At 42.9% G+C, this 20,705-nt stretch overlaps 1 protein-coding gene across 1 annotated transcript in view; it reads left to right on the top strand.

The window, feature by feature from the left end:
* Positions 1-19,183, top strand: part of VWC2 (von Willebrand factor C domain containing 2) — a gene marked incomplete at its 5' end in the record, with an annotated part of 123,339 nt that extends 104,156 nt beyond the window's left edge. Inside the window, one exon of the mRNA XM_040455084.1 lies at positions 18,669-19,183. Coding sequence (XP_040311018.1) covers positions 18,669-18,820 — 152 coding nt within the window. The remainder of the gene's footprint in view (positions 1-18,668) is intronic.
* Positions 19,184-20,705: the final 1,522 nt, after the last annotated feature.

The following is a 20,705-nucleotide window of genomic DNA, read 5'->3' on the forward strand; positions in this document are numbered from 1 at the left end:
ACTGACTTCGGCTCAGGTCATGATCTCGCAGTTTGTGGATTCAGGCCCTACATCGGGCTCTGCGCTGACAGCTTAGAACCTGGAGCCTGCTTCGGATTCTGTGTCTCTTTCTCTCTCTATCCCTCCGCTGCTTGTACTCTGTCATTCTCTCTTGAAAATAAATAAAAACATTGAAAGAAAATAAAAAAAAGAAAGAAATTGATACTCAGGAAACAAACTCTTTGACCAAACCAAAGATAAAGGTCTAACTTCTAACAAGTCAGATAAAAAGAAGAAAAACATTAATTTATAAAATTAGGAGAAAAATACAAGCTATGAGTTGTGGGGCTGAATTTGTATTACTGAGGAATCCATTGTACAATTGTAAGTTTTAATACATAGTTGATTATTTAATAAAATATTAAAATCTCAAAGAAGTTAAAAAAAAAATAAATATATAAATAAAATCTCAAACAAGTGGGATACTTCTGGGCTTACTAAAAATGTCCCAAAAGCAGAAGTAGAAAACTAGAATGGTCTTAAAAGCTTGTAAGAAATTGAAGTAATTGTTAATTTAGTTTCAGAAAAGTTCTCATGGTGACTTTTTGCAAGTTTTCAAGAAGCAAATAATAGGTATCTAGTTAAAATTAACACATAAAAGGAGAGAAAGTGTCTCGATAAATTTAATAAAATTAGGATCATTACACCACAACCAAATTAAAAAGAAAATTGCTCTGACAAACTGCAGAAAAATCCCATGTTTCGATAGAGATATGACAGTGAACTAAATATAAGCAAAATATATTCTGAAATGTAATAGCTCCCGAAATAATTAGAATTTTTTCTAAAAACTTTTTCTTTAACTACAAGAAATGTCTGTTTCACCTCAGGCTCACGCTAAGAGTGAAATGCCAAGATACACTTTTTAAGAAAATAATACCTGTTCTCCTTTTATCTGTTACAATACTGGGGGCAAAAAGGATGCTTGTAGAGTAACCTAAATTATTCAATTACACAGGCCCCAAAATAAATTAATGGGAAGCTAACATAATACATAATAGAATTTGGTTGTTCTTTGGACCCAAGATACGCTATACAAAGTGGAATTTTAGGGAAGGCAAGGAAAGACAAGCGTCCGGCAAAGGAGAGAAATTGTGCAGCTGCTGTGGGCCAGGCACGCGTCCGGACGGGGGTGCGGCGTGAACGCGGTACACAGGAACTGCCGAGGTGCCTTTCTCCTGGGGACAGATGGGAAGGGGGGCAGGAGGTAGACAGCACAGAGGAGGGATGGGCTGGCTGGCTGCTGGCTGCATCCCTCTGCCCTTCTCACCTGCAAGGACAGGGGCGGGGCCAGCAGGAGGCCCAGGGTGGCCCCGGGGGAGCCCAGAGGCCCTGAGGCTTGTAGTACTGGGGCCCCAGGAGGCCTTGGAGGCTGTGGGGAGTCAGTGGTCACCCCACGCTTTGCAGGGTAAAGCAGGTGGGGGTGCTGGTGCTTGGGGGCGGCATCTGAGAAAGAGACAGGAGTCCAAGATGCCTCTGGGTTCAGCTCTGTGCAACCAGAGGCTCCTGCCAAGGGGAGAGCTGCAGAATAAGGAAGTTTGGGGAAGATCAGAGTTAAATTTCTGATGCAAATTCGAAAAGGCCCCGGGGGTGTCCGAGGGGACCGGTGAGAGGCAGGAGCCCCGAGGCTGGGGAGCCGCAGGGGATGGAGGGCGGGGAGCTGGGTGGTGTCTGAAGCTACCAGGCTGGGTGAATGCCAAGTACATCCTGGGCACCACCATGTGGTGATGGAAGAAGAAACCCCGGCAAACTGGGCTTGAGTCTGCGCGGCTCTGAGTCACTTTTCGTAAAAGCCCTGGAGAATTCAGACATAAAGAATGTTCGTGCTTGAAGGTGCAGGTTCGCCGTTTTAGCCTGACCTCTGCAACAATAATGGCGTTTCCTGTAGCCATAAACCCTTGAGTTAAAATGCCTCGTGTTATAGAGGCAATTTAAACTGATGTGACCGTACTTTCTGATTTTGATTCCAAATGGGTATTTCTTCAAGTATTTCACGGGCATGCTCTTTGGCATGCGTAAAGGCTAAAATGTTCTTTCTTCATTTCATTTCTATTACAAGATTTCCCTCTTCATTTCTCCGTATAATATGATGAATTGCTTTCTGTAGGAATGAGGTATTGCTTAAAATTAATCCTTCTATTTAGATTTTCTGATGGTCGATTTGTATTTATGTTCCCTGCCGGCCACCCTTTGGTTCTCTTCTTTTGGATTTTCTTCCTTGCTTTTAACTAAGAAGATTCAGCTTTTAGTAGACACAGAGATCTCCATCTTAACGACTGTGGGACCCCATGAGACTTTGCTGCTTTATGTTTTACGGGTCCTTTTTTAGGTTAGTTTTTGTGGGTTTTGTTCAGTTTTATTTTACTTTGCTTTCAACAGGTTTTGTTTGCTTTTATCCTTTCAGTGATTTAAAAAGTATCTGATTTTGGTTCCCGTTGGAGTTTCACCTCAATTTCAGGACTATTCTGTGTCCATGGCAGAGTCTGTCTGAAGGTGTATTGTTTTTTTTTTAAAAAAAATTAATGTTTATTTTTGAGAGAGAGAGACACGGAGAGTGAGCAGGGGAGAAACAGAGGGAGGGAGACACAAAATCCAAAGCAGGCTCCAGGCTCTGAGCCGTCATCACAGAGCCTGACCCCGGGGCTCGAACTCACGAACTGTGAAGTCAGATGCTCAACCAACTGAGCTACCCAGGCACCCCTCGAAAATTGAGATCCTGTTCAGATAACAATTTAGGTGTGGTATCCGGCTATAAAGTTAGGGTTCTGGTATGTGCTATTCTGTTAGGACTATAGTGTTTTTGTTTTTGTTTTTTTTTTCCTATTTCACAACATTATGATTGATCCCAGGCTTTGGTGAAGTCCCTCAGCCTTTGTGCAGGCTCGGTGGGGGGCACCCGCAGGGGGGAGGGAGGGACGCACCGCTGGGACTTCGAAGGCCAGGTTGAAGCTGGGAGCCCTGTCTCAGTGCAGCCCCGGTCCCAGGGGGTGGGCAGAATTCTGAACACACAAGGACATCCCTGCGGACCTGGAACTCCTCCTCGGGGCTCCCACATGTGGCTTTTGACATTGACCGCTGAACCTTTACTGGAAGGAAAAGTGCAAATTGGAAAGGAATGACAGACTGAATCAACATGGCTTGTAAATAGCCCACTGAATTCCAGAAGCCTCTGAGGGTCTTCAGCAACAGCCCACACATGTCCCTGTGTGTCACCATCACTCATTCCTACTTGAGATTTTGAAACAGGGAGGCCATCTGGCACGGTAGGTAGATGGCCTCCAGAAAACTCCAGAGACAAGTATACATTTTGCAACAGAAAGTCTAATATCTAATCTCAGCTCTACTCTCTTGAGATTTCTGGGTTTCCTTTCTCTGGCCTATACGATGGTAACATCTTACCGGCCTCTGCAGGTGAACGTGCCCCCTTCCTGGGCTACCTATGATCTGTTCCTTTCTCCTTTGAGAGTGGTGAGTCAGATACACGTGGACAACAAAATTCTAAACCCGTGCTCTATTCTTAGCCATGATGAAACAGGGTGTATGAAGAAAAGTCCCACTGAGGTCAGCTCTAAGGCTGGATTGAGTATACACACATTTAAAACAAAAACAAAACAGGGGTGCCTGGGTAGCTCAGTCGGATAAGCATCCGACTCCTAAGCGTTCCCAGACTCCTGAGCCGCACATGTGCAAGGCCAGGCCAGCAGAACCCAAACAGAAAGCAGCGGCGGGTGCCTGGGACTTGGGCAGAGATATTTCTGGGGATCGCAGGGCTGAGGACGGGGACGGCATTGAGGGCCCTCCAAGGCAGAGGAGCCCCCACAGACATCAGTGGCTTTCAACTGAGACATCCCAGGGAGTGATGGGGAGACCAGCAGACCAGCCCCAACAATGCCAACAGTCTGCTGTCAGCTGGATCAAGGCACCACTTCCGTCCCCTGCCACCCGTGCCAAAGGCATCACCCACAGCCTTCACAATGTTGCCCTAACATCTAATAAAAAATGGCCAGGCAGGCCAAGAAAAAAAACCAAATGACCCAGATGAAGAGCACCACAGAATAGGAAATAAGAAACAGCAGACTCACAGTTTATCAAGAAATATTAAATATCACATGGGGTTTTTGAAAAACTCTGTTAATGCTCAAGGAGACAGAAGAAAAGCTGGAGAATGTCCCTGAGAACCGGATCGCATTGAAAAAGTTGTAAAATTGATGGGGCGCCTGGGTGGCTCAGTCGGTTAGGCGTCCGGCTTCGGCTCAGGTCATGATCTCGCAGTCTGTGAGTTTGAGCCCCGCGTCGGGCTCTGGGCTGACAGCTCAGAGCCTGGAGCCTGTTTTGGATTCTGTGTCTCCCTCTCTCTGACCCTCCCCCATTCATGCTCTGTCTCTCTCTGTCTCATAAATAAATAAACATTAAAAAAAATTAAAAAAAAAAAGTTGTAAAATTGAAAAACGCAAAAAGAAACTCCGAATTCAGTAGAAGGTTTACTAAAAAGAGGAGGCAGAGCAGAGAGCAGGTGCTCTAGAACGTGCATCCGTCGGGGCACCTGGGTGGCTCAGCTGGTTAAGTGTCTTGACTTTGGCTCCGGTCAGGATCTCGTGGTTTGCGAGTTTGAGCCCTGAATCAGGCTGTGCGCGGACAGCACCATGGAACCTGCTTGGGATTCTCTGTCTCTCTCTGACCCCTCTCCCCGTAAAAATAAACATTGAAGGAAAGAAAGAAAGAAAGAAAGAAAGAAAATAAGGAAAGAAAAAAGGAGAGAGAGAAAGAAAAACAAGAGAGAAAGAAAAGAAAGAAAGAAAAAAAGAAAGAAAGAAAATAAGGAAAGAAAAAAGGAGAGAGAGAAAGAAAAAAAAAGAGAGAGAAAGAAAAGAAAGAAAAAAAAAGAAAGAAAGAAAGAAAGAAAGAAAGAAAGAAAGAAAAAGAAAAGAAAGTCCAACCGTAGAAAATACCCAGATGAGGTAGACAGAGGAAAGAGAGTGGGGACAAGAGTAATGTAAAGGGTTCATAGAAAGACAGAAGGTCTGACGCACGACTGTTTTCATCACAGAAGTAATAAAGGGACAGAATGGAATGGGAAAAAAAGAGAAGCAACCCTGAAAAAAAGCTGGTCAAGGAAGTCCAACAGAAGTCACAAGTCCAGAAACTTTACTCACCTGGAGTAGAATAAACCCAGAGAAATCCAGCAGCAACACAAAGAGTAAAAACCCACCAAAAACCAAAGAGGAGCCCAGAAGTCTTGGGAGCGAACCGAAGGACGGACATTTTATCTTTGAGGGAACAAAGCCCTATCCAGCACCAACGGCTCAACGAGGGTTCTAGAGGGCAGGAAAGTGTAGCAGGGGCTTGAAGTACGAAAAGAATTCACACCTAGAACTCCACAAGCCACAGAAGTATCCTCCAGAAATGAAGGCTCCACAAAAATACTTCTAGTCCTCCTGAAAACACAACAGAAGAGAAATCGTGGGGTGTGGCCAGCGGGCCCCACACTACAGAGGCCACTCGAAGGAGCATTTCAGGCAGAAAAATATCCAAGCTAAGAGAGGAGATCAAAGGGAAGAGAAGTGCAGGATTAATCCCCAAGAAGACAACAGAGGAAGAAAAAGCAATCAAAACACATGGGACAAATGAAAGTAAGTCCCAAGGCCATAGGTTTCAGCCCAAATGTATTCAGCATTGTGTCAAATAAAAATTCAGTATGATTAAAAGATAAAGATTTTCACAGAGGTGTTTTTTTTTTTCTTTTAACTCTATCTTCTGCTTTCAAAAGATGTTTTAACTATAAGACAAAAAAAAAATGTTGGGGCACCTGAGGGGCTCAGTCAGTTAAGTGTCCAACTCATGATTTTGGCTCAGGTCATGATCTCACAGTTGTGAGTTCAAGCCCTTGGGCTCTTCACTGACAGTGTAGAGCTTGCTTAGGACTCTCTCTCTGTCTACCCCTCCCCTGTCCATGCTCTCTTTCTCTCTCTCTCTCTCTCTCTCAAAATAAATAAACTTAAAAAAATTTTTTTGAATGTTGAATGTAGACGGACCCTGTAAGCTAACCAGTGGAAGCAGTTGGTGCTACGTTGATGTCTGATAATGTATCATTTTTTAAAAACTTTATTTATTTTTGAGAAAGGGAGATAGCGTGCATGCATGAGCGAGGGAGGGGCAAAGAGATAGGGAGAGAGAGAGAATCCCAAGCAGGCACCACACTGTCAGCTTGGAGCCCGATGCAGGGCTCAATCCCACGAACTGTGAGATGATGACTGAGCCAAAATCAGGAGTGGGATGCTTAACCGACTGAGCCACGCAGGTGCCCCTGACTTAGATTTTAAGGCAAGATCCGTCACGAGAGACCAGCGCTAAAAGGATCACTATAATAAGAACACGTCACGAATCTAAATGTATATGTACCTAATTGCATACCCTTAAAGTTGTGAAGCAAAATTTGGAAAAGCCGAAAGGAAAGACAGCAATTTCATAATTATAACTGGAAACCTGACTCGCAGTCACATATCAGACAAAGGACCCACCCGTGGGATGTGAAGATCTCTTACAAATGAAGAAGAAAATCTTGACAACCCAGTGGACACTAATGACAAAAGATTTGGATGGTGCACTTCGAAAGGGAAGATCGAAGTCATCCGTGATCAGGGAAATGCAAATTAAAACCACAATCCAATATTATGACACATCCACCAGACCTGATCAAATAGAATAAAAACTAACAGTAAAAGATGTTGCCAAGAATCCGGATGAACGGGACTTACCACGTGCTGATTCTGGGAGTCTGAATGGCACAAGTGCTTTGGGAAAATGTATATGTATGCGTTTCTGCTACGGCTGAAAGGTCACATACCTGAGCACCCCACTCCTGAGGTGGGAGCACTACCAATATCGTGTCTAAGAATGTTGATAGCAGGGGCGCCTGGGTGGCTCAGTCGGTTAAGTGTCCGACTTCAGCTCAGGCCATGATCACATGGTTTGTGGGGTCGAGCCCCGTGTCGGGCTCTGTGCTGACAGCACAGATCCTGCTTGAGATTCTCTCTCTCTCTCTCTCTCTCTCTCTCTCTCAAAATAAATAAACTTAAAATAAAGTAAAATAGTTTAAAAAGAAAAAAGAATGTTTACACCAGCTTATAGTTCCATGACAGCTACCACTATGCTACTCTAGCCCCTACTATTGACACAAATTTGGAAGGCAAACACCTATCAATAATAGAAAGGATAAATGAACTGTAGAATATTCACAAAATGGAACATGGTACAACGGACGGGGTGGCTCAGACAGTTGAGCCTCCGACCCTTGATTTCTGCTCAGTTCATGATCTCACCATCACCGGATGGAGCCCCAATTCGGGCTCCATGCTGAGCACAGAGCCTGCTTTAGATCGTCTCTCTCCCCTTGTCTGTCTGCCTGCCCCCCTCCCGCTCGTGCTCTCTCTCTCAAAAATAAAAAATAAAAAAACCAGAATGAACTAAATACAGCCGCATGTAGCAGCCTGGGTGAATCACGTGAGCATTGCATTGGGGACAGCATGCTCTGGACGGGTGTGCACGCGATGATTCTGAGCCTACGACGTGCAGACACGGACACCCTTACAACTTCTTCTGAGCCTCGAGGCCCCGGGCACCAGGGGCTTCTCAGGTCCCAGCAGTGTCCTGTCCTGATCCTTGGTTGGCGTGGCAGGTTCAGGGGTGTGTTGACTTGTGTTCGCTACAACTGTTTGTGCATTTTTCTGGACAATGAAAAGTATGTAAAAAGGTCAACAAGACAGTACCTTCCGGAGCTTACCAGCTGAGGGTCCAGCAAGCTTCTCACACAACAGTGGGTCTGTATCGATGTTCAACAAGTAATGGTTACCTGCTGTCGTCTGTGTGTGTGTGTTGGGGACACGTTTTTCTTCACAGGCACGTAGAGTATTCTATTCACTGAAATCGGCGTTTTATTAGGGCCACCTGGGTGGCTCAGTCGGTAAAGCGTCAGACTTCAGCTCAGGTCATGATTTCACAGTTTATGGGTTCGAGCCCCGCGTTGGGCTCTGTGCTGACAGCTCAGAGCCTGGAGCCTGCTTTGGAGCCTGGAACCTGCTTTGGGTTCTGTGACTCCCTCTCTCACTGCCCCTTCCCTGCTCACATTCTGTTTCTCAAAAATGGATAATAAAACATTAAAAAAAAATTAATCAGCGTTTTACTGCTTGTTGGATCGCTGGTGCACGGGCTCTATCCCTCCCTCTCCTGCTTGTGCACCCGCTGTGTATGATTTCGCTGAGGCCTTTCCTCTGCCGGTCCTCCTCCAGTATGCACCGTAGACTGTCCCCCTCACACGCTCACCGGCGACAGGACATTCCCAATCTCTTGCTTTTTTTTTTTTAAATATTTTTTTAATGTTTATTTATTTTTGACAGAGAGAGGTAGAACATGAGTGGGGGAGGGGCAGAGAGAGAGGGAGTCACAGAATCTGAAGCAGGGTCCAGGCTCTGAGCTGTCAGCACAGAGCCCGATGCGGGGCTCAAACCCACAAACTGTGAGATCATGACCTGAACCGAAGTGGGACGCTCAACCGACTGAGCCACCCAGGCGCCCCCCAATCTCTTGCTTTTAACACAGCTTTAAACACACGTCCAGTACCGAGGTCAACCCTTTTCTTCTCCTGGTTTTAATGGATTCTTACCAGTTGCTAACGCGATTTATAATTCTGTAACTAAGTTCAGTAAAAATGTGTTAGAGACATTTGGGGCTGTGTGGGCTGGGAGATGGGCCTGTGGGGGGCATCCTTACGGGTGCATTGTCCTGTGCTGCCCCCCAGTGTCCACCTGGGGGCTCTGCATGCACCATGCGAAGGGGTCAGCCATCCTTTCCACACGTATTTTATTGCCTCCTGTTCCAGACTCCGATCTGCGGAATAGAAACGGCCATCATGGTATTAATAACTGTGCATAAAGGCCTTCATGGTCAAGTGAGTTTAGAACAGGCACACACGAGCCCTTCCTCCGAGCTTATCAGCACCTATTAGCAGAGTGAAGCCTCCGGAAAGATCTTCAGGAGAGGTACCCCATCTGAGTTGTTTAATGAAACCTGACCCCAATTTATTCAACAGTGGGGACTTTTTTTAAACAGCAAAACTTTCGCCATTTCTCAGAACTTTGGAAGATACTTCTCTCGTTCCTTCGAGCCTGCTGTATTATTTCCCCCAAAGCGTTTTCTGAGAACTTTTGCTTCACTTAAAAATGAAGGAATGGGGCACCTGGGTGGCTCAGTTGGTTGAGTGTCTGACTCATGATTTCAGCTCAGGTCATGATCCCAGGGTTGTGCGATCGAGCCCCACGTCCAGCTCTGTGCTGAGCGTGGAGCCTGCTTGGGATTCTCTCTCTCCCTCTGCTGCTCCCTTGAAGTCCCCTCCCCCAATTGTGTGCTCGCTCGCTCGCTCTCTCAAAAAAAAAAAAAAAAAAAATTGAAGAACTATTTTGTTTCTTGAATTTCAATGCAGACTGGGTGGTATATGATAAATTGGATCCACTTGGAAGAACAGGAGAAAGATGACCCAGCAGTTATCCCCTAAGGTCCGGGAATCAGAATAAGGGCGGGTTCCCAGGAAGCCGAAAGGAATCATAAACCGTGTGGAACATTGTGTGTCCTCACAGCATGCGCCCGGAGCCACCCCGAGGGCAGGATATTAATTTTCCAGAACTGTTTTCTTTTGAAGAAGAAGGTTTTCTACAGAGACCAAGTCTGTTTAGTTTTCATGCATAATTTAGTGCCATTTAAGATTTTTCCTTGGTTTAATTGCTCTTTTTTTCCCCACTTTCTGGTTAAAAAATGATTTTGTACTAGACCCTTCCCAGAAGAGCATGCATGTGCCCGTGATCATGTGTGCACACACAAACACGTGAACATATACTTGGTTATTTCATTCGACTTGGCGGGGAGATGAAAATGCATGTTAGTAAAACGGTATTTCCTGGCTTTTTGAGACCAACGCCCTACGAATCTAACATACACCAGGTATATGAGAGGGAAATTGAAATGCGTTAGATGTTGCTTCCTCTGTGCAAATAACAGCGGGAGATTTCATCTTCAGAAGTCAGATTTGTGGGGTAGGGAACACGATTTACAACAGGGTAGGGAAGACGTAGCTGTTTCAAGATGGGAAACTGATGTGGAGTTCGGTATACTTGGGAATTAATCTTATTTTAATGCATGGCTCCAAAGGAAAGAATGCCAATAGTCTAGTGCCTGAAATAAAATGAGCTGCCTTGAGCCAGTGCTGGCCCCCGCTGGGCTCCTACACCGCATGGATTTCTGCTCCGTTGCCCTGTCATTCTCGTGTGCTGGGCTGTTCCTCAATGTTTGGTCTTTGATGGAAGAGAAGGAGATATGCTTCCAGGCACCTGTGGAGACCTTTCTTCATTAATTCCATGTCTAATTGCTGCTTTCCATTGCTTGCTGTCAAAATCTGAAGCATATTGGCAACTTACCCATCAGCAGGGCTGTATTAGTTTTATTTTAGTCATGTCCATTCATTATTTAATTCTAAAACTGTAACCTGATTGTGTATTTCCTGAGCTCCAGCCCTGTGCTGCCTGCAGTCCTTGACCCTGGGATGAAATGGCAGTGTAGTTGTGGCTCCTGTCCCCAGGGGCTCCCAGCCCATCGCTGGGCACTGAGGCTGTCCTGGGGAAGGCGGTTCTGTGGGAGACCCAGGAGCAGCCAGGAGGGATTCTTCATATGACAAATGTCCCAGCAGGTTCAAGCTTGATTTAGAATTTGTGAGCTTCAGCCTAAAGTATCGTGAGTTCGGTACACCCTAAATGAACACCCGTCATGGGCTAATTGTGCTGGTAACCAGGGTAAAACGGGGAACTCAACACAGACTGCACTTGAAGAGATGGAGTGTGGAGGCCCTGAAGGGAATGAGATGCTCCTTCCCGTGGACGGCCCTCCATGAGCAGGCACCATGCCCGTTGGCTCTGAGCTATTCTGATTCTGTGCATCAGCCACAGAGAAGAGGGTGCACCTGTTCATGGGGTCCAGATGGTATAAACAACAGCTTTCACAATTGCAAATCCTTTGCCCTGACATCCAATTAACACAGAGAGGTTGAGTTTATCAATGTCTATCAGCTGTTAACTTAAATGGCTGTCCCAGAGGTAAGAAAAGCATTATGTACTGTGTTCATTATGAAATTAGCCATCTTTAGCCAGCGGCCTCTAATAACAACCAGGCCAGGTGAACATAATGTAATGTATCAGCAATTAACACGAGCCATGTAACTTGACTCATACTTGGTCTAAATCTTGTTTTCCATGTTTGTGAAATTTTTCAGTGTGCTTCATGTTTCTGTTAAAGTAGCATATAAATATGAAAGTTAAATTTATAATTAGATTAATTGATAAAGATTAAAAACTGTTTCTCTCTATTCCCCTAGTTACTAAGGAGGTAAACTATATGGAGGTTTATTTGCCCATGAATGATGATAGTGGCCAGAATCTATTTTTAGTCATCAGGATTCTCTGCAGTAATTTGTATTTTAGTGTACCAACTTATCATGAGCATTTTTCCCCCTCAAGATCCTTAATAGTTCTTGAGTTACAAGTCTGTAAAATTAAATGTCTCATGAAAATAAAAATACAACCCGTCCACACCTGCGAGACACCAGCTGAAGCAGTTCTGGAAGGAAAACTTATCAAACTAAATGCTGACTTTAAAAAAGAGGAAAATTCTCAAGTCAATTAAGTCACTTCAAGAAGCTAGAAAAAGAAAGACAAAATAAACCGAAAGTAGTAGAAAGAAAAAATAATGAAGATGAGAACAAAAATCAATAAAATTGAAAACAGAAAATCACTAGAGAAAAATCAGTGAAACAAAAACTGATTCCTTGAAAAGATTCACAAAATTGATAAACGCCTCCAGCAAAACAAAAGATTTTAGGGGTGGAGAAGAGACAAATTACTAATAAAAGAAAGAAAACAAGAGATTACACTCTACATCCAACAGACATTAAAAGTAATACTGTCAGTAGCTCTACGCACATGAATTTCACAAATTAAAAGGTATGAACCAATTCCTTGAAAAATAAAAACTACCCCAAATCATCTGAATAGGAAATCGATAACTTATATGAAAACTATTCAGGAAATTGAATTCATCATTTTTAAAACTCCCCTCAAAACCACTTATGTGGTTTCATTGGAGAATAATACCAAATATTTAAAAAATTGATACCACCTCAACACAATGTCTTCCAACAATAGAGGAGGGAACACTTTTGAACCCATTCAATGAAGTCCGTGTTATATCCCGCATAAATATAAACAAAAGTTCTTACTACAATATTAAACAAAATACTCTAATATATATAAAGAATTTTACATTGTGACCAAGTGAGATTTATTCCAGGTATGTAAAACTGGTTCAGTCTTCAAAAATCAATCATTGCTGTTTCCAGGTGCCTTTCTATCCTAAAAACGTAAAAAGTTCAACAAACTGAAAAGTCAGTAACTCTTCTTAGACCCGCCAGAGATCTGAGGTCACAGCCTGTAACTGACAAATTGCTGGAGGTTCGGTGTGGATGAGTCTGACAGTCAAAAATGCCAGCAGGACCCGGTCCTGGGAGAGGGTTCCCATAATTTTATGCGCTCTGATGTCTTATGGAAGGTAGAGGGACCAAGTATCCATTTTGAAATCTTTCAGGTCATTCTATTCTTTTTAACAAGGTCTGCCGTCCAGGGAAAATATTTGACCAGAGCCAGCTTAACCCTCTGGAGTTTTATCAGGACATAACTGACCCGGAGTAAGGGAAATACCCAACTCCTCACTTCAGCCTTCCACATGGGAGAAGGGAAGCACCCAAGTGCAGCCCATTCTAGCCATCCTGGACAACCGAAGTGGGGGTGGGGACTAAGAAGCACTTGTAAAGTTCACAGTCCAGAGGCAAAGGCTCATGGAAAGACCGAGACCTTGTCATAGGATACAGAATGCTTCCCCTCCCTCCACCCCTTACCTTACCATCATCTTACTAAAGTTCTATTTACAGCACTTCCTTTTACCCAATATACTATGTATTTAACTGTCAAAAAAAAAAAAAAATTACAAGGCATACTCAAAGGTCAAAAACACAGAGATGAGCAACCCTCAGAATCCAAGTCAGGCATGGCATGTTAGAATTATCAAACCAGGATTTTAAAATAACTGTGATTAGTATGCTAAGGGTTCTAATGGAAATAGCAGACAATGCGCAAGAATGGATGGGTAATGTAAGTTGAGTGATGGAAGCTCTAAAAATCAAAAAGAAATGCCAGGATGCTAGAAGAATGCTAGAGATCAAAAACAGTAACATAAATGAAGAATTCCTTTGATGGGCTCATAAGCAGAATATCCAAGATCCATAGACCATCTACATAAGGTGTAATACATGCATGACAGGGACATCAGAAGGGTAAGATGCCTAAAAAAAAACAGAAGCAAAATTTGAGACAATGACTAAGAATTTCCCCCAAATTAATGTTACACACCAAGCACAGATCCAGGAAGCCTAGAGAATACCATGCAGAATAGATACCAGAAAACCCCCTACACCTAGGCATACCATATTCAAACTTCAGAATATCAAAGATAAGCAAAGAATCTTGAAAGAATTCAGAGGTAGAAGCACCTTTCCTACAGAGGAGCAAATACAGGGACTGCATTCGACTTCTCCTAGGAAACCATCCAAGCAAGTAGAGAAAAATGGTGTTGAGAGAATTTGCGCCTTGCAAAATTATCCTTGACAAGTGAAAGAGAAATAAAGACTTTCTCCGGCAAACAAAAATTAATGGGACTTTCTGCTAAGAGACCTCCCTGGCAAGAAATGTTAAAAGGAGCTCTTTAGAGAGAAGGGAAATGCAGAAACTTGGATCTACATAAAGGAAGAGCACCAGAGAATGAATAAGTAAAGGCAAAACAAAAACTTCTATTTTTCATATTCTTAAATGATCTACCAGATAATAGTCCATTCCAAATGATTCAGGAGGCAATGTGTTCGGTTATGTATGCTGATGTATGTAGTTGGATAGCTATCTTTATTTATGTTTATGGAGAAGTGAAATGAATAATAGTGACGCAGTGGCTGGGAGGGAAGAGTTAGGATTATTTGTTATTGTCATTATTCACACCACTCTGGAGACACAATAACGTTATTTAAAAGCAGACTTGGATCATTTGTAAATGTACAGTGCAAACTCTAGGATTAACAGTTAAAAAAAAAGTTTAAAAAATACAAAAGAAGTATAAAATGTGTTTAAAAAAGAGAGAAAATGTAATCATAATAAATGCTCAGTTAAATCCAGAAAAGGCAAGAAGAGAAGGAAACAAGAGTAAGAACAAAGAATAAGGGGAACAGAAAACAACAAATCTGGTAGATAGAAATCTAATTATATCAATAAACACTTTAATTTTATTTTCCAGAGAGAGAGAGAGAGCATGCACAAGCAGAGGAGAGGAACAGAGAGAGAGAGAGAGAGAGAGAGAGAGAGAGAGAATGTCAAGCAGGCTGCACACACAGCCAGATGCAGGGCTCAATCCCATGACTGTGAGATTATGATCTGAACCAAAATCAAGAATAAGATGCTCAACCAACTGAGCCACCCAGGCACCCCTCAGTAACCACTTTAAATATTAATGGCCTAGAAGATAGAAGTAGAGTGAGTCAGAAAAATGGAGAAAAATATATTATTTTAACACTAATTAAAAGAAAGCAGGAGTAGCTATATTAATTTCAAAGTAGACTTCAGAGCAAAGAAAGATATCACAGATAAAGAAGGTCTGGGGTGCCTGGGTGGCTCAGTCGATTGGTTGTCCCAACTTCAGCTCAAGTCACGATCTTGCAGTTCATGGGTTCGAGCCCTGCATCAGGCTCTATGCTGACATCTCAGAACCTGGAGCCTGCTTCGGATTCTGTGTCTCCCTCTCTCTCTGCCCCTCCCCCTCTCATGCTCTGTCTCTGTCTCTCTCTCAAAAATAAATAACCATGAATTTTTTTCTTAAAAAAAGAAGGTAATTAACATAAAGATAAACAGGTCAGTTCTCCAAGAAGACATAATAATCCTCCGTGTGATACTCACCAGCAACAGAGTGTCAGAATACATGAGGGAAAATAACCAATAGAAATGTAAGAAGAAACACATGAATTCACTATTATGTTGGAGACTTCAACATCTGCTATCGGAAGTGGACAGATCCAGCAGACAGAAAATCAGTAAGGACATAGTTGAACTCAATACCTTCAAGCAACTGGTTACAATTGACATCTATTCAGTATTTTATCCAACAGTGGCACAATACACATTCTTCTCAAGTTCACATGGATTATTTGCCAAGATAAACCACAGTCTAGTCCACAAAACACACTGTGATACATTTAAAAGAATAGAAATCCTATGGTGTCTGCCCTCAGACCACGGTGGAATTAAACCAGGAATCAGCAACAGAAAGATGCCTGGAAAATCCAGATACTTGGCAATGGACAACAGATTTCTAAATAACACCTGGATTAAAAAAGAAGTCCCAAGAGAAATTTGAAAACTGAATTTTGAACTTCATTAAAATCAAAACACAACTTAATCAGAATTTGTGGGGTGCAGCAAAAGCAGGGCTTAGAGGAGTACTTATGGCATTGAATGCATATATTAGAAAATAAGAAAGTACTAAAATCAGTCTAAACTTCATCTAAGGAAACTGGAAAGAGATGAGCTAATTAAATCCAAATAAGCAGAAGGAAAAAAATTAATAAAAATTTGAGGAGAAATCAATTAAATTGAAAATGGGAAATTAATAGAGAAAGTCAAAGAAACCAGGATTTGGTTCTTTGAAAAAAGTCAATACAGTTGAGAAGCCTCTAGCCAGGCTAACTAAAGAGAAAAGAGAGAGGACACAAATTAGTAATATTGTGAAATAGGAGACATCACTCCAGACCCCACAGATATTAAAAAGATAATAAAGGGATACAATGAACAATTCTGTGCCTACAAATTTGACAATCTACATGAACTGACAGTGTGGTATGATGACTAGATCAATAAACAGAATTGGGAACCCAGAAATAAACCTGCACACATATAGTGACCCGATCTTTGACAAAGGAGTCAACACAGGACAATGAAGATTATCTTTTTAATAAATGGCGGTAGAACTATTAGGCATCCGCATGCAAAAATATATAACCATACGGTATTTGTCTTTCTCTGAATGACTTATTTCACTTAGAATTAATACTTTTTAGGTCCATCCAGGTGGCTGTGAATAGCAAGATCTCATTCTTTTTGATGGCTGAGTAGTATTCCATTGTGTATATATTCCACATCTTTTTTTATCCATTCACCTATCAATGGACTTTCAGAGAGCTTCCATATCTTGGTGATTATAAATAATGGTGCAACAACATAGGGGTTCACATATCTTTTTTTTAAATGTTCATTTAGTTTTTGAGAGAGAGAGACAGAGACAGAGCGTGAGTTGGGAGGGAAAGAGAGAGAGGCAGACACAGAATCTGAACTGGGCTCCAGGCTCTGAGCTGTCAGCACAGAGCCCGATGTGGGGCTCAAAGTCATGGACCACAAGATGATGACCTGAGCCAAAGTTGGATGCTTAACCAACTGAGCCACCCAGGTGCCCCTGCACATATCTTTTCAAATTAGTGTTTTTGTTTTTTTTGGGTGAATACCCAGTAGCAGAATACCCAGTAGAGTAGTTCTTTTTTTTTTTTTTTTTAATTTTTTTTTCAAACGTTTATTTATTTTTGGGACAGAGACAGAGCATGAACGGGGGAGGGGCAGAGAGAGAGGGAGACACAGAATCGGAAACAGGCTCCAGGCTCTGAGCCATCAGCCCAGAGCCTGATGCGGGGCTCGAACTCACGGACTGCGAGATCGTGACCTGGCTGGAGTCGGACGCTTAACCGACTGCGCCACCCAGGCGCCCCCCCCAGTAGAGTAGTTCTATTTTTAATTTTCTGAGGAATCTCTATACTGTTTTCCACAGTGGTTGCACCAATTTGCATTCCCACCAATAGTGCACAAGGGTTCCCATTTCTCTACATCTTTGCCAACATTTGTTATTTCTTGTCTTTTTGATTTTGGCCATTCTGAGAGGTGTGAGGTGATATCTCATTGTGGTTTTGATATGCACTGATGATGGTTGATGTTGAGGATCTTTGTATGTGTCTGTTGTCTTCATTAGAAGTATCTATTCAGGTCTTCTGCCCATCTGTAATTGAGGCTTTTAAACCTCAAAACAATTATATTGCTTATTCCAAGATCACATAACTATCAAGCAGTGGTATCAGACTTTGAATTCAGATTTTTCTGGAGTAGAGACCTGTAAATACCTATACCTGTGAGTACAGGTTTTCTGGGCAATTATGGTGTGTCTTCTATGTGCAAAGCACACTGACAGAGTTTAGGGCAAATTAGGAGATTGTGTCCTTAAATTAAACTCTGCAAAGGAGACAAATGGAAAGAAAGCATGCCAAAGAGAGTGAGAATGAGAATATAAGATTCATGGGTGTTTCATGGGTGTTGAGCTGAAATCAACAGCCACTTAACTGAGCCACCCAGGAACCCCTAGAATTATTCTGTTTTCATCGTGGAGCTTGTTTGGATTAGTTTATTTTTACAAATGGTGTCGGTGAATGAATGTCTTTCGTCTCTTTTATGACTTCACACATCACAGTTCAGCCTACTTTGGTAGTGGGCATATTATCAAAGACCGTGGAAGCAAAGGAAGGGAGAATGAGAATGTGACTCACTGCTGAAGTTCAGTGCTGGGAGCCCTTGTTGAGGCCACGGTTAACTCCTGACGTTTCCACTCTGGAGGGAGGTTTGGAGGCAGCTGTTCAGATCCGGATCAGCTGCGTGAACCATAACATAAAAACGGTTCGTGTCAAATCACGTTGGCAACCATTCCTTCATATCCCTGACCTTCCATAGAGCATGATGCAGGTGGCAGAGAAGCTTATGGCTGACGCTGAGATTTGTAGGGATCTTTGGCCCGCGTGGAAGCCTGGGGAAGACGCACAGGCTGGTAAACGCTAAGACGGTGCTTTTCAAAAGCGTGGGCCCCAGACCACCATTCGTGGCAGCAGCACCTGAGAACTTGTCATCAAAGCAGATCCTCTGGCCCCATCCCACACTTTGTGAGTCAGACGCTCTGGGGGTGGGACCAGCAGCCAGTGTTTCAGGAGCCCCTCAGGTCATTGGTTCGTATGGTGACATCTAGAAACCTGCCGCTTGCTTATTTAAGCTCTCTCTTGTAAAGGTGCCTTGGAGAATCAGACTCATCCTGGCTCTTTGAAAGTTGCATTTCACTAACTTTTTCCTATGATTACTTAGAATTAAATCACATGGTTGCCGGTGTGACTTACATATAAGGCCCCAAAACGGAACCGTTCGTGAAAATCACAGTATTGCCACTCGTAAAAACATGTAAATAATGCCAGTTTCATTTCACCCACAAAAAAGGTGGCGGTACTTCATATTGTTTAAAGCATAGGTTTCCCACTGTCATCCGTGGGACAGTGAATACAACATATCCTGTGAAGCTGACTACCTAATTAAATACATTATGGATTAACGCTCGCTGTGAGTATAACACGTTTTTCTGCGTTCCAGGTCCAAACTGCTTTGCAGAAACTGCTGTCATCCCAGCTGGAAGAGAAGTGAAGACGGACGAGTGTACCATATGTCACTGTACTTACGAGGAAGGGACATGGAGAATTGAAAGACAGGCCATGTGCACGAGGCACGAATGCCGGCAGGTGTAGACACGGGGCCGTAAAAAAAACAGACGTTTTTCTAGAATATTTTACTGATGTGAACACTCTAGATGACTCTGGGGAATGTCATCCAAAAGGAGAAGACTTTTGATGAGGAGTGTGCAAAGTTGTGCGTACCTTTTGCGCTTCTCGGTAACCGTTTCCTGCAGAAGAAGGAAATGGGTCTATTTCAAAACGTCCACAAGAACTTTGGGCACAAAACCCCCTCTCTAAATAAATGTGCTATTTTCACAGTAAGTACACCGAAGTACACTATTATATATTAAATGTATTTCTATAATCCCTCTATTAGAGAGCTTATATAAATGTTTTCTATAGATACAGATTAAAAATGCTGTGTTGTCAACCGCCTTCACTGCGTACCTGCATATCTGCTTCCTTTCTGATTCCATCACACGAGGTTGTTTGTGGTGGCTGATTCTGCCTCACCTCTCGGAACACTGCACCCGTCGATGGCCCATACGATGGTGAAATCCGGAAATCCTGCCCCCATTCTGTTTCATCACAGAGATCGGTCTAGTGTCCTTAGGAGATCCAGTCTACTTCACATAAATGTATTTCCTTCTTCTGATGACTTCTAGGTTTTACCACCTCCGTTTTCAGTCACTGATGAATCATTATACCAAGACAACAGGCATGCACTTTTCCTATGTTTTCGATGCTTCCGCGTTGGGGACCGTACTCGGACACACACATATGGTTCATCCTCTGTTCATTACTTTCTCTTCTGAGCGTGCCCTTTAGTCATCTCGTAACTTAAGCAACCGGGTAGGCTGGACAGTTTGCATTGTTCTGTAAAGCCGAAGCATGCAGGGAGAGAGGGGGGTTTCTTGACTGGGGCAGAGAGGAGGAAAACAGACCCCAGACAAGTCTACACCTGGTGCAGGGATCCCAGCTCTCCACTAGATGGACACATGTTTCTCACTGGAATGATCACCTACCCTCCATACAAGACAGAGTAAAATCAGAAGATAGCCCTGTATTTCGAAAGCAGAGTGAAGGGGGTCCCATCCAGGATGTGAAAACAAACAGCGCTAAAGGCTATGTCCACTCTGTGACTTTTGTGTTGTTAACATGTAATTCCAAACCAGTTTGATTCCTCTTCAACTGCCGCCGCAAATCCTGACCCTTGCGCAGGGCCTATTAGAGAATATTTCTGCCATTAGTATCGACACTTGGCACACTAGTGAAAAGGTTTCAGTCTGAAAAGGTGTAAGGTGAAAAAGGAAAATTATAATCACGATTGGAAATCTGTAAAGTTTCCCCCCCATACTTTTATTTACCCCCAGAGCTTGAATTAGCACATATTAATAGTATAAATTATTTGATGACAAAAACAGGAAATAAAGCACGGTTTCTCGCCTTCCTGGGCTTTTGGTCCTTGGCATGACATGAGTAAGAAATTATAGTACGTTGTGGCAGGAGCCCAGTTAGAGGTCAGCAAAGGGAGGTTGGAAAGCTTTCCTAAAAAGAGCAGAGAATACCAAAATGTCATCCAGTATCTTAAGAAATCATTCAATCATTAAAGGTTGAATAATCAAGAAAAATTGATATATTTGTCATTAGTGAAAACGTGAGCCACTGTGCACCTTAATAAATGCAAAGCCAGCCCTAAATGAAGCCTCAAGAACTTTCCGTATGCTTACACTTAATTTTAATCTTGTCTGTCAAGAACATCGTGGGCCATATGGGCTCCACACACATAGCTTTTCAAGAAAAAACTCAGGGGAAGTATTAGCTAGTTGCTTTCCAAAACTTAACCTTTGCCACTAAAGCCTACGAGGCATTGGCCATCAGCATTCTATTATCCAAAGGTGGATTTTTTTTTTTTTTTTTTGAGACAGGGTCCTACAAGTGATGGTTTTGCCAACAA

Source organism: Herpailurus yagouaroundi, unplaced genomic scaffold, assembly GCF_014898765.1.
Source record: "Herpailurus yagouaroundi ecotype Mexico unplaced genomic scaffold, PumYag 214, whole genome shotgun sequence".
Classification (NCBI taxonomy): domain Eukaryota; kingdom Metazoa; phylum Chordata; class Mammalia; order Carnivora; family Felidae; genus Herpailurus; species Herpailurus yagouaroundi.